Below are 14,353 nucleotides of genomic sequence, written 5' to 3'. Positions count from 1 at the left end.
TATTGTCTGAAAGATTCCATATTTTAATACTTTCATAGTAAAGGAATGATTTCATGGTGTCAGAAAAAATCCATATTTAAGGAATTATTCCATAGTGTCAGAACAATTCCATATTGTCTAAAAGATTCCATATTTTAAGAAAATATTCCATAGTGTCAGATCAATTCCATATTGTCTGAAAGATATCGTATTTTAAGGAACGATTTCATAGTTACACAATAATTCCATATTTCTGAAATATTCCAAAGTTTAAGGAATGATTTCATAGTGTCAGAAAAATTATCTGAAATATTCCGTATTTTAAGGAAAGATTCCATAGTTACAGAACAATTCCATATTGTCTAAAGGATTCCAAAGTTTAAGGAATGATTCCATAGTGTCAGAATAAGCCCATGTTGTCAAAGCAATTCAGAGAAATATTCCGTTGAATATGGTTAAATATTCTTGTTGGAATGCTGAGTTTGCATTACTAGCTATTTTATGATCAGTGTCCACAGCAATAACTACTCCAGACTGCAGGAAGACTGCAACATTGAAAGGAAGACAGGAAACATTGAAACTATTTAGATGTAGCAGAATCTGATATACTTGCAGAAAATACCCTACAGAAATAGAATAAATAGTCATCAGAAATGATCCAACACAGCCATATTTTAGGTAGAAATGTACTTTATATATTCAAGTATATGTTGTTATTATTATATATGTAACAAAGGAGTCCACAGGTTACAGAATGTATATAAACTACATCAGTGTTACCAGCAAAAAAGTAACAGTCTGACACTGGAAAAAGAAACAGAGCATTCAGGGGACAGGGGACAATGGTGGTCTATAAAATTTCATTTCTCTCATTCATTTCACACTCACGTTTACACTAATTTACACTGCTGCCACTTGATAAAGTGCTAAATCTTGTCTGTTTTACTCAAAAGTGCCAAATGTTAAGGGGCCTAAGTTTACAAAAAGTCAATACCCACAATACAAAATACTATAGAAAACATCAGCACTTATAAAACTAGTATGAGTAAAAAAGAGACTGTGCTCAGTGTCTGTTTTACTGCAAGTGTCTGATTCAACCAACAGAAACATGACATAGCAAACATGACATAGTGGCTCATGGAGACCTGATTCCATACTTCCAGAATGATTATGTATTGTCTAAAAGATTCTGTAGTTTAAAGAATGGTTCTATATTGTCATACTGATTATATATTGCTTTAAAGATTCTGTATTTTAAGGAATAATTCCATTATTGTCTAAACAATTCTGTATTGTCTAAAAGATTCTATTTTTTTAAGGAACTATTCCATATTTTAAAGGTCACCTTCCGTCGTTTTTTCTTTCATTTTAAAATGTCTAGTTGTGGTCTCTAGTATGAATGAATGACATGTGAGCCGTTTTTGTAAAAAAAAAAGTGCTCAGGTGTCTCTGTATAGCTCTTTTTTAATGGACTGTTTTAGGGGTGTGTCCAAAATGACCGGATTCCAGCTTTGCTCATGAATATTCATACATGCAAACAGCATGCAAATATCTCTCCTCTGATTGGCTAGGAGCACTGCGACGCCCCTCCACCGCTCTGCCGCTCACTGCCTCCCACCTCCTAACTGATGAGCGGTGATGTTGCGTCGCTTCAGCTCCGCCTCTGGGAGTTTCTCGAGCCAAGGTGGGCTGGTCTGTGAGTTTCTGCCTACGTAGGCAGAAAGATAATTCAAAATTCACCCGTTTTTCGGAGGGGGGGAGGGGGGATTTCTTTGCTTAGCTCCTGCAGACAATGGGGGCTGCAAAACAGTTTAATGTGCAGGTGTACACATTCAACTCGGAGAGACCTACTGTATTCCACAAAAAACAAGAAAAATCGGATTTTCGCGGAAGGTGACCTTTAAGGAACAATTCTTTACTGTAAGAATGATTCTGTGTTGTCTAAAAAAAGACTCCATATTTTAAGAAATATTTTAGGGGATGAGTCGCAACCCTAGGTGAAGTGCAGAAGCAAAATACTGTATATACTAAAGAGTACATAAAATAGAAACTGCATAAAGAAAATATATCAGCAAAATTCTTTGCATTGCGAGATGTACATTATATTTGTATTTGTGTGTAAGTGCATTTCAGGTTTTAATCATCTGAAGGTTGTTTAGCCTCAGTTGTCTGGGGGGCATTTGGTCTCGGAGTACTCTGGAGGACTTTCCACAGGAGCACTGCTCGCAGTGTACTCTGGAGGACTTTCCATAGGGGCACTGCTCGCAGAGTACTCTGGAGGACTTTCCATAGGAGCACCATCCGCACCATACTAAAAAACAAGGAACATGGACAGAGATTCCTTTAAAACAGAAGCTTAAATAAAATAATAACAAAAAAAAAAACAATCATTTGAGTATTATGTTAGTGATTACATTTTCTGGTTAAATTTATGTTTTGCTAATATGATTTTGAAGTGAACTAAATGTTTAATGCAATATATTTTTTAAAGTGTTATTTAATTGAGTGATTAAAATTGAGTTTTGTTCTTTAAATAACCTTTCATAAGATGGCAATTATCATACCATATTTTGGTGTGCTCTTTTTTATTTCTTTCGGTTAAAGGATCTGAATTTGTGACTTACAGTTTTGCCAGATTCATAAATGCCACTACAGTCAAGAATATACATTTTTCATTAGCTGCAGAGATAACCAATGGGAACAATGTGTCAAAAAAATAATTACATAGAAACACATCTCTGCGAGGTCCGAATATTTTAAAGAACGGTAAATATTAAAGTGACTCAGACTCCAAAGGCTTTAATAAATCCCTGAGAGTCTGTGGTTTCCAATAGAAATCCCAGAGGAACCTGTTCTCTCAACTAGCACACACCTGATCCATCTCCTCTGCTAATTACACAGCCCTACAAAAGCTGCTCAAGAAAGAAAACATCCAATGGTTACTACTGTTCACGTTTTACATTTGGGTGCTGATAACCAATGAAAACTTTCACAGACAAGACTGCATCTACACCATTTTTACCAACCGTGTACGATTACAAGTACACTTATTTGTACTTGCTGATACTGATACATACGGAGCCCCTAATAATGCGTGGCCACAACTTATTAAGGCGTTTGAATAGGATCCTATGGCATGGCCATGAATTATTAAGACATGGGAGGGAGAACCTAATGTCACCATAATTAATTCCAAGAGGAAAATAAAAAGAAACCAATTTACTCTTCATTTTCTCACCTAAGATTATCCTTGGATTGGATATTTGATGCAATATTCCGTTTCTTTATTTACCTTTATTACTCTCTCGATTATCTCATTCTCATGCCTTAATAAGTCGTGGCCATGGCTTAATTATCTCATTCACACACACTAAATAATTATCTCATTCCCACGCATAAGGATCTCATTCCCACGCCTTAATAAGTCGTGGCACATCATGTCACCTTAGGGGCTCCGTAGATACAGATACCTACTTATAATAAAGCAATCAGGAGTGTTATGTAATAGTGTAGTTTTTAGTGTAAAGTAGTGCAATGCAAACAGTTAGTTTCTTAATGTTGAGTATCATCATGTGACCTCAGGGCCAAATCAACCAATTATATGGGACTTTGAAATACAGGTGATTAATGTCAGGGGTGAAAGGGGCTGAACGGACGGCGTCTAGAAGTAAATTTCACTTAGAAACTAGTTTTTAGCAGCGTGTTTCTACTGCTTGTGGATATTTTGCGTTGTATGCATGAACTCTTTGACTTCAGGGTGGATGAGCCCGCAGTCCGAGTTTAGCGGGCCATGAGGAGCGGAGAACAGGATCGCGCGAAAAGAGGTGCGAGTAAACAGAGAGCTGCACAGCTTCTCACTGCTGATAAGTATGGTTTGCTGAGCTGCTAGGGCTAGTCGTACCAGTTTGTTCGGAAGTTCAAATTAGGTATGTCCCAGATCCGATCATGTGATCAGAAATCGGGCCCGTTCACGTAATTTTCAATGGATCGGAATCGGGTGGAAAAGCTCCCGATTACTGATTTATTAAAAAATGTGTGGTTATGTTGTAACTACATAAGTTCACTATAGGCTCTGCTATAAGCAGGAAGTGAGAATGCTTGCACTGTCGCGTTAAAGAAGGCTCTCCGGTGCTCTCTCTCTCTCACACTAAATCTAGTCCACCAGGCCTAAAGTACACTACACTATTATTGTCTCCCTCCCAGATATACAGCAAAATACTAATGCTCTCTCCAGTGCTGTGGATCAGAGACTAAATACCAGACAAACCAAGTCTCCCTGAAGCTGCGGGAGTCTCCCGCATTTCGGTAGTGGCTCCCGGATGCCCGCGAGTCACATATAATCTCCCGAAAATTCAGAACGAGCGCCCCAAACGCGCACACAGGGGACAGGCTTTTTTTCTCTAATCGCGTGTGGGAAGGAGAGAGAGAAAACAGAGAGGGTTCTGATTGGCCTGTTCTCTGCAAAGAGTTTTTAGTGTTTTTTTTAGTGTGAGCGGGCAGGGGGGGGGGCTCCCTGAAAGCAACTTTTGCAGCTTGGGATGTCTGAAATACAGCTCTGGAAGTTTCTGAATAAGTTTCTCTGATTGATTTTGATATTTATAGGTATATGTTTGAGTTAGTTTTATTCTATAACCTTTGGACAACATTTCTCCCAAATTCCAAACAAAAATATTGACATATAGAGCATTAATTTGCAGAAAGAGAGAATTGGCAGAAATAACAAAAAAGATGCAGAGTTCAGAAAGGGAATAACCCTGTTTTTTAATCATAGTTTTCATGCATCATGGCATCTTGGTTTTCGTCCACCAGTCTTACACACTGCTTTTTTAGATATCTTTATGCCTTTACTCCTGGTGCAAACATTCAAGCAGTTCAGCTTGATTTGATGGCTTGCGATCATCCATCTTCCCCTTGATTATATTCCAGAGGTTTTCAATTTGGTAAAATCAAAGAAACTCATAATTATTAGGTAGTCTTTTATTTTTTTCCAGAGCTGTATATATAATTCAGACTTGAGTGATGAAGTTGTCTGTTTGTTACTGCAACAATGTGCAGTAGGTATCAGATTGTTGGTTTCAGGGCCTCGTTGACAAGTACAAGTATGTTAGCAGCCATTAGCATGGTACTGGCCCAATACTGACCAGTGAAGTTTTTAGTTACAGCCAAAGTCAAACAGTGAAAAAAAGAAATGTTGGATGTCCGCTTGCCAGTATGCTAATTGTGCGTTAGCAATGTTATATGAGCCCAATCGCTGGTATGCTATTGGTGAGTTGGCGCTGTTGGGTGAGCCTGGTGTCCAGCATGCTAACACTGTGTTAGTGATGTTGGATGTGCCCGTTAGCCTCTAGTGAATGAGTGAGATGAAGTAAAACTTTTCTTTGACGATTCACTGTCAGACGGAATCACGCTTCAAAAACACACAATAGGTGGGTGTAAAGTTGTAAAGTCTTGTCGTACCTGTGGGTTGTTCTGAGTGGGGAAGGGATTGACCACTGAACAGAATCCTTCTTGGTTTGGAACCACAGTGATGTTCACCTGCAGTAATACAAACTTTATGTATTAAAAATGCTGCACAGGATGAGTCATTAAATGAGGTCATTACACCAGATGATGCTGACAATAGGAACACAATGAACAATAAACATCATTCTACATTTATGTTAAATACCCACTGTAGGTACAGCGCGACAGGAATGGGCTGCGATGAAGATGGAGATGATGAACTGAAGCACACAGAAAACCAGCAGCACTCTGGCAATATCATTGGACTGGTTCTGAAATTAAGGGCAGAAAAAAATCATAGTTTAAGTGCAATATGATCTCAAGTTCAAAATGTTCAGTTTTTTTTATGCAATTTGCTGCCTGAATCCCAACCATCTCCAAATAACTTAGCTGTTGATTTTATTTTTACTAAGCAGCTCCTCTTCTATAGGGGGAGAGGGGTGGGCGAGGTGAAACCATCCAGAGACACGGGGGAGAACTAATGGAGGTCACGGGAACGCAGTATAGTCTATATCAATATATACAATATTGTCTCTCCTTATATCTCGTATATAAAAACCACCGAGCCTTTTTTTAACAGTAATAACATTGTTAAATGGTTTAGTAATAATATATTAAAATAGTAATATTATTAATTCCCACTATTTAATACATTATTAAAGATACTGTATGTCTTAACTAGTGTGAATAATTAGTTGAGTCATTCTGCCATAAATAATCTTAATTAATGTACCTTTATTGTATCAGTGTCAAAAAATGTCTTTTAAATGTACAAGTTAAACTTAAGGGCCATTTAAACTAAAAATGAAACAAATGAACAAGGTTTTTTAACAGATAATATTACTGTACTTCTAACAGATGTTCAAGTGAACATGACAAAAATTAAACAGTATTACCCTGGAGGAACATCTGTATCGGCCTCTACATCCATAATAGTAAACTGCCGGTTCTATTTGCGCGGTGTGCTCATCTCCATCTCTATCGGAGCCTATTTCTGTCGCCCTCACCAAATCCACGGAAATAAAGATGATGGCTATTGCTGCAGTTACTGCGCTAAACACATTCATTTTCAAAGCACCATTCACCTAAAAAACAAACACAATACAAGAGAACATTGAAAACATTAGATATTAAAAAAACAGTGCTGTAATCACTGAGACACAACAGACCCACTTTAATTTGTCTTAATCAGTCATCCTTAATTAACAATATCAATATAGCAAATAAGTAAGTCATTTTTACAAAGGAGCTAGTTTTGTCTGTGTGCACTGTTGTCAGGGTTTTAATCAGTCAGTGGTGCACCTGTGTCTTCTGTTGCCAAAATAGCAACATGCCAGATATTTTCTGAGCTAAAATAAGGAACAAACAAACCAATAAAAATGTAATGGTACAAGCATTAGAAAAACAAACAAACTATATATGATTTAATTGAGAAGTAATAAAAAAATGAATTAAAGGATATGTTGACAGGCTAAAATGTAAAGCAATAAAATAAAGAGATTAATTATTAGAATAATAGAAGATAACAAACACAAATAACTAAACAGAGGACTAAAAAAATGAAGCAGCTAAAATTATTATCTGACTCTTGTATTAATAAAAGCATGGTACAAGCCCTTTAAACAACTTCAGTGTAGTTGAAATTCTGCTGTATACCTTTCTACAATAAACGTGAGCACAGTAATGGTGAGTTTCGTTTAGCTCAGATGTCTGACGCCAATCTGACTCTGTTCCAGTAAAACATTCAGATAACAGCTATCACTGTTCCAAATTAGCACTGCCAACGGATACCAACACATTATGCAGTATTCTGTGCATCCAACATGTATGGTGGTTATAAACTGTTTAATACTACTGCTTTCAGAACAAGATGTCCAACCCGTAGAATCATTCCCGTTACGATTTCCAACGCAGCTATAAAATTTCAACATTCAAGCTGAAATCGAATGCAGAATGAGACTCTAGTAGTTTGTATTTACATACCACACAGCGATGGAGTTTGTTGTTTGCTGAAACAGCGAGCGAGCCGGTGACGATAAACTGCATGAGAGGGAAATTTTCTCTGTTAAACTGGTACTGAGAATTTGTTCTTTATATTCAATCAGATAGAATAAAAATAGAGAAAGCTTACCAGCAATGACCCCCAGAAGGAGATGCCACTGTAGACGGTAATGGAAGGCTGGGCATTTGTCGATATCACAATACCGAACAGGAACATAAACAGACCAATCATTATTTGGACGGTCTGTTGAGAAAAAAAAACAGCACAACAAGATGTTTGATCCATGTCAATATTCTTAAAAAAAGATTTTCATAAAGAATATTTATCACTGTTTGAACTGTTCATGGTAACCTGACGTTCTGTTTCAAATATTAATGCTTTACCACTGCTAAAGTATTATTGTATTTTTCACACAATAAGGTGCTCTTAAAATCCTTTAATTTTCCCAAAAATTATCAGTGCCTCTTATAATCCGGTGTGCCTTATGTAAGGAGCAGTAAAGCCACTACACTAAAGTGCAACATCATAAGAGATATTTTTCAGAGCTAGCTTTTCAGAGCTAGGTCTTTCGCCATTCAGAAGTAAGGCCTGTAGCCTGCTGCTAACCCCGGCTAGCAATGCTGGATCAGCATTAGCATTAGCTGCTAACCACGCTTACTTATGTGCCTCTCAGCAGCAGGACCTGCAGAATAACAAGGGTCCCCCTATCTTTAAACACCTTACATTCAGCTTTAAATACCCTACACTGGAAAATGTGTATACCTAAGCTTTTATTTTTATAATAAGAACTCTTAACCTGATATTGGGGGATGATAATATGTGTAATAATGTGTAATTTTTTTTACATTTCTGGGATTATTTATTTGTGTGGACCGCGTCTTTGCCTGCGCCGCCTATTGGAGACATGGCGTTTCTGTGCCTTTGGGATCCAGCGGCTCCCAGTGGTGTACAATGACATCGCATTTGCCCTGTGTGGGCATTCAAAATTAGATTATGTCAGAAAAATATGGCCACAACCTTGTTAATGTCAGTCCTGTCACTGTCTGTCTGCCTGCCACTAACTCTAGTTCTCGCTAGAAAGACTTAATTAATAATGGAAGGTGACTTGTGTGGATTTCTTACAGCCCGATATACCAGAATGCACCTCGTAGCAGTATCAGCGCAATGCAGTAAAACAGCAAAACAGCAAAACAGTACTGCTGTGTGCTAAAACAATGTTTTAAGTTATTTTTTGGCGTAGGGTGTAGGGTGTAGAATGTAGGGGTTTACACTTCAGATATGTAGTTAATTTATTAAGAAAGTAGCTAGGTGAAAATTTGCTCCTATGTTTTCTGAACAATGCTTTCTGCTCCTCTAAGAGGGTGATGTCATCAAGTACACAGCTGTTCCAGTTACACAACAACCCTCCCACTTCCTCCCATCCTCAGGAGAATGCACTCGCGATCCGAACTTCCCAAGTCCGCTCTTGCCAAGTACGGGAGTACAGACTTGTGTACTTGTGCATTGAGAAACGGCCCTGGACTCCACAGTATATATCGCCCTGGTTCTAATTTACTCCTCGCCCAGTACTGAATCTATTTCCATAGCTCTTCTACCTCAAGTTTCCTTTACTTATTGAACTTTTGTTTCTGACTCTTTTTTTTTATTATCAACTCTTTTGTCTAGCCCTTTTGTTTATTGTTAGCTTTTTCAGTATTTACCTAGTTTTGTGTTTGTATTTTTGACTTTGCCTTGCCCTTTTGCCTTGCTTTTGGATTTCCCGTGTATGCCCTCTTTGCCTGCCCACTCTGGTATGTTGTGTACATATGCTGCTATTTGGTTACTGACCATGCCTGTTTTTGATAATTCTACTAAGCTTGCTTCTTTAATTATGAAATTGTATGTTTGTTATCCACACTTGTCTGTCCTGTGTTTGGCACCTGTGAAAGCGATGCTAAAATATTTTTTGTGACGTTATTGTGAGAATGAAGTTTAATTGTCTGTCAAAAGCGGGAGCTGACGTGTTTTGAATTTCCTTTCTTCCTGATAGGGGACCACCCGTTAGTTGTATTTGTTATTTTTATTTTTTTTTTTGACTTATGCTCACCCCTGAAGCCAGATTTCCTTATATTTATCAGTAAAATTATCCTGGTTTATTTTATTTTCTGTATCCGGTATTTGGTCTGGCAGAGGGTCTTTTATTTTCTGTGTCGGCCTCCCCCTAGATCAGGTTGTAACAATAAATAAATAATATTTAGTGAAATATTGAACAATTGGTGACGGTGTTGTGTTGTGATTAAGTGACTTACTCCTAGTGCTTTTGGTTCTCCTTTCAGAAATTTTTTAAGTGATCCACCGCTGGAGACATTTTGCTGTGTTTCACTCGTGCCTGTTTGTGGGGAGAACACATGGGTCACAATGGTGTAGCCATTTCCCACGTTGGTGAGAGGTACAGCTGGACCAGACATCCTTACAGCAGGCTGGACTCTGTCAGTACTACAGACAGACAGACAAACAGACAGACAAATAGATGTGGAGTAGTTATATATATTACCATATTTGCATAGGCATATACACAGAATGTAGACATTTCTATTTCTAAAGCATTATAAACATAGTTATACATATTTATAAAAATGTATAACACATTATAGCCATGTTTTGTTATGCATTCAATTTTTTACGTATGCATATGTCTATAAGATTTTATAATTACATTTAACCACTCATAATGTTTAATATATATTAATGTGTTGCTGTACACTCTGTACACATACTGTCCATTGTGGGAGTATACTGTATTAGATACTGACAGACATATGATATTTAAACCCAGATGTGTAATATATTACAAGCACAGCTGATTGTGATTTTCAAAATCACAATTCATAGTGCATAATAAACATGTCTATAATATAATAGTGTTATACATTTTTTATAAATATGTATAACCATGTTTATAATTCCTTATGAATACATTATAATGTATGGAATGTTTATAGAGTGTAAACTTGACATTTACAGTTACCACATATTACAGACATTTAAAGTGTTACCACAAAAACATGCACAGAACAGAGTACAGATATAGCTCATACTGAAAATGAAACTAAACAACTGAATTTCAGTTTTTTCAGGCATGGCAGTAAATCACAGGTTTGGACTTGGTTAAACTGGTTTCACTTCTTGCCAAAGCATGTTTTTACTGTTTTTTTCTTTTTTGCTAAATGTGTTGTGCAATCTGTGATGTTATCTTATACTGTGGTTATGAAAAACTTCCTGTGTTGAGAAATTAGTCACTGTCTGAGACAAACATTTTTATTCAGGCTGGTAATAAAGATCTCTGCTCTTCTGATTGGTGAAAAAACAAAAACCATTCAGTTAAATTTTGCAAATAAACAAGAAGAAATACTCTATAGTCACTGTTAAGCTGAAAAAAATATAATTTACACAGGAATAGCAAAACTTCTTCTAAACTGGATGAGAGTGTAAATTCCAATTTACAAAATTACAGTACCAGTCAAAAGTTTGGACACAAACTCATTAATATTTGTTATTTATTTGTATTATAGTACACACCTGCAATAAGGGTAGTAAACAAAAAGTGCTTGGCCTTCACAAACACCTGACATAAAAACCCAACCCAGGTGTTCATTGGGAAAAGTTGGAGCGCAGAGTTAATAAAAGAATCTCTACAACTCCTTCTTAAATATAGAGTTGGCATCAAAGCAAATTGTGCTACTTGGAAAAAGGTAAAGTAAGAAAAAACACATTTCTTCATAGTGTTTCTTGATAGTTTTGATGTCTTCAGTACTACAATGTAGAAAATAATAAAAATAAAGAAAATAAATAATTAAATGAGAAGTAGTGTATCTAAACGTTTTACTGCTATTCTGTGTATCAAAAGTATTTACATTCATTACTCAGGTAGATGTTTAGATAATAGGGTTTAAAATACTTCTATAGAAGTTAAAGTATCAACTCAAGCTTTTTACTCTAGTAAAAGTGTAAAAGTACTGCTTTCAAAACTACCTAAGTATAAAAGTAAAAGTAATGTAAGAGGAAAAAATGCCATTAAGCACAATTGTCAGGATGCGCCAGGCAGGGTGACAAGGAGGCGGACGTAAAAGCAGGTAAGGGAGATTTATTCAATAAATAACAAATAAACAAAAAGAAACAAGTAAACATGGAACAAAGAAATAAACCAAAAAAACGAGGGTGTAACGATAACATAAAACAAACAGGGAGGCTAACAAACAAGGAGCTAAAACAAGACAGGGTAAACTAAACAGGGCAAGGGAGAAAACTAGGGAAATAAATAGGGAACTAGAAATAAACAGAGATAAACAATAAGCAAGAACAACTAGATCAGGGGTATTTAATTAGAATTCAGTTCGGTCCAGTTAGAGAAAAATACGCTTTTCTCGCTTTATTCTCCGACTACAGCTTTTCACGGCCTGCTTCGCCTGTGTGGCGCCGCGCTCTCGCATCTGCAAAGATCTGATTGGTCTGTGAGTTTACTGCACTGTAAAGCACGTAAACCATAAAGACAATAAACGCTCCGCCGCTTTAAATAAATGCTGTCACAATTAAATCCTTCTCAGTAGTTTATCGGTTTGGGTCCGGATTGGACAACGTCTGGGTCCGGATCCGGACCGCGGACCACCTATTAGTGACCCCTGAACTAGATGAGATAACGTGGAACGAACAAAACAACACGGGAAGGTGCAAAGACCGACAGAAAACACTGACAATGGAGGGCTATTTAACACACGGGAAGTGGAAAGTGGAAACACCTGGGGCTAGGGGGCGGAGCTACAAATTAGACACAGGTGGTACAGAGACAGAAAGCAGGGGCACAGGTCACATGGGGAACACACAGGCACGAGGACAGATAGGAAACAGGGCCAGGACATGACAACAAAAGCTTAGGTTGCACCACAGGAGCCTATAGTGCACTACCTCTCCTCCTCAAAACATATATTTAATAATTCATTTTGAATTTGGGATGTACTAGGATGCCTGTTTCAGCTGCATAAATGCTCATTAAAATGATGTATTTTACTACTATACAAATATATTAAAGAAGCTTAGTTTTCTGACAAAAACATCTTCATACTAGACTGTATTCTGTATATTCTATGTATTCTGTATATTCTGTATATTCTATGTTTAATGTTTTGCCTGATTCATTGTCCTGTAATCATGTTTCTGTAAAGCTGCTTTGTGCCAACACCAGTTGTAAAAAGCGCTATACAAATAAATTTGATTTGATTTGATTTGATTTGATTTGACTACATACGTCTGCTCTGTTCTTGCTGGAGTGGGACATTGTGATGTGTGCAGGTGTGATGAATCGTTTATAAACCAATAGGGTGTGAGAAACAACAATCTAATTCACTGGATGGAGAGATTTATCTGGATAGGATTTTTAACGCTAAGAAGTCAGATTAGAAAAAAGCTAAAATGTAATATAAGCAACGAGGCTTTTTAAAATGTAAGGAGTATAAAGTTCAGATAATTGTGTTAAAATGTACAGAGTATAATTAAAAAGCCACCTGAAAAATAATAATTACTCCAGTAAAGTATAGATAACCAACATTTCTACTTAAGAAAAGTAACAAAGTATTTGTACTTTCTTACTTGACAGCTCAGCTGATACTGTATATTGTCAATTTGCGTTTAAAATAATCCATCAAAAAACAATAGCATTGCAACCAAAGCTACAAAAACTAAAAAATCTCACGCAATGGAAGTAAATAATGTAAGAAACGAAACCAGACAGAAATCCAGCAGATATACTTTCAAAACGAACCAAACTGACTCAACTCAACTGAGTTAAGCTGGGAATCAGAATCACATTATGTTTAAAAAGTACAGAACAAAAATAGGGATACTAGGATTTGAGTTATAGCAATCAATAAAATGTAAACAATAATTGAAACTATTTAAAACCAGCTCATAAAGTGACCTACATGTCAACAACTTAATTTAGCCTGACCCAGCCGATAACTAAACTGCTTCAGCTGAAAACTGAAAAGTAACAGCAGTATCTACCTGAAATGAAGGCTGTGTTATACTCCTTTTGTAAAGTTAGTTTGATATTCGATATTCAGCGGAGATTCGCCTTTCGGCCGTTCTCTTGCTCACAGGCAATGTCCTAAACTCTCCCAAATTACATTTTCCAAACCACAGAAGAACAGAGAACAAACTTCAAACGTCAGATTTTCTGAAAACACCCAACCTTTCTGTTTCTCCGAGAATATTTACTGAAAATGGCAGGAATCGCTGCAGCGGCCGCTGAAGCTGTTAAGGGACCGTCTGCAAAGTACGGACCCTGATTAAAAACGTAAACATTCACAGCGCCGTTTAATGCATTTCTACTGTAACACGCCCATATGAAATATAGATAAAAAAATCATACGTAGTCTTTAGAGACACACCTGAAAAATAACTACAACTTTTATTTTTGAAAAATATGATTTGGTTGATTTTATATTATTTTTTTAATAATAAAAATTGCTACTGTACTGTACTAATATGAAATATAAAAATAAAATCACTTGTAGTCTTTAGAGACACACCCGATAAATATACTACAACTTTTCGTTTTGAAAAATATGATTTGGTTGATTTTTTTATAAATTTTTTAATAATAAAAATTGCTACTGTACTGTACTAATATAAAATATAGAAATAAAATCACTTGTAGTCTTTAGAGACACACCTGATAAACATACTACAACTTTTAATTTAAAAAAATATGATTCGATTGATTTTTTATAAATTTTTTAATAATAAAAATTGCTACTGTACTCTACTAATTTGAAATATTGATAAAAAATCACTTGTAGTCTTTAGAGACACACCTGATAAACATACTACAACTTT

At 36.4% G+C, this 14,353-nt stretch overlaps 1 protein-coding gene across 2 annotated transcripts; it reads right to left on the bottom strand.

Moving 5' to 3' along the window:
- Window positions 1–651: 651 nt before the first annotated feature.
- LOC103030009 (membrane-spanning 4-domains subfamily A member 4A-like) lies at window positions 652–13,787 on the bottom strand. 2 transcript variants are annotated; one of them, XM_049479284.1, is made up of 8 exons: window positions 13,707–13,787; window positions 9,772–9,958; window positions 7,613–7,726; window positions 7,465–7,521; window positions 6,378–6,566; window positions 5,652–5,753; window positions 5,437–5,514; window positions 652–2,290 (listed from the first exon to the last, which is right to left on the bottom strand). In XM_049479284.1, exons 2-8 carry the CDS (start codon window positions 9,928–9,930, stop codon window positions 2,141–2,143), a joined length of 849 nt encoding a protein of 282 aa, XP_049335241.1. In that variant the 5' UTR covers window positions 9,931–9,958; window positions 13,707–13,787; the 3' UTR covers window positions 652–2,140. The 2 variants fall into 2 exon arrangements, with proteins under 2 accessions (XP_049335241.1, XP_022519800.2); XM_022664079.2 differs by lacking the exon at window positions 13,707–13,787 and adding an exon at window positions 13,520–13,688.
- Window positions 13,788–14,353: the final 566 nt, after the last annotated feature.

This window comes from Astyanax mexicanus, chromosome 5 (assembly GCF_023375975.1).
Source record: "Astyanax mexicanus isolate ESR-SI-001 chromosome 5, AstMex3_surface, whole genome shotgun sequence".
Lineage (NCBI taxonomy): Eukaryota > Metazoa > Chordata > Actinopteri > Characiformes > Acestrorhamphidae > Astyanax > Astyanax mexicanus.
Note: the sequence above shows the minus strand (reverse complement) of the source record. Positions and strands in the feature narration are given on the sequence as shown.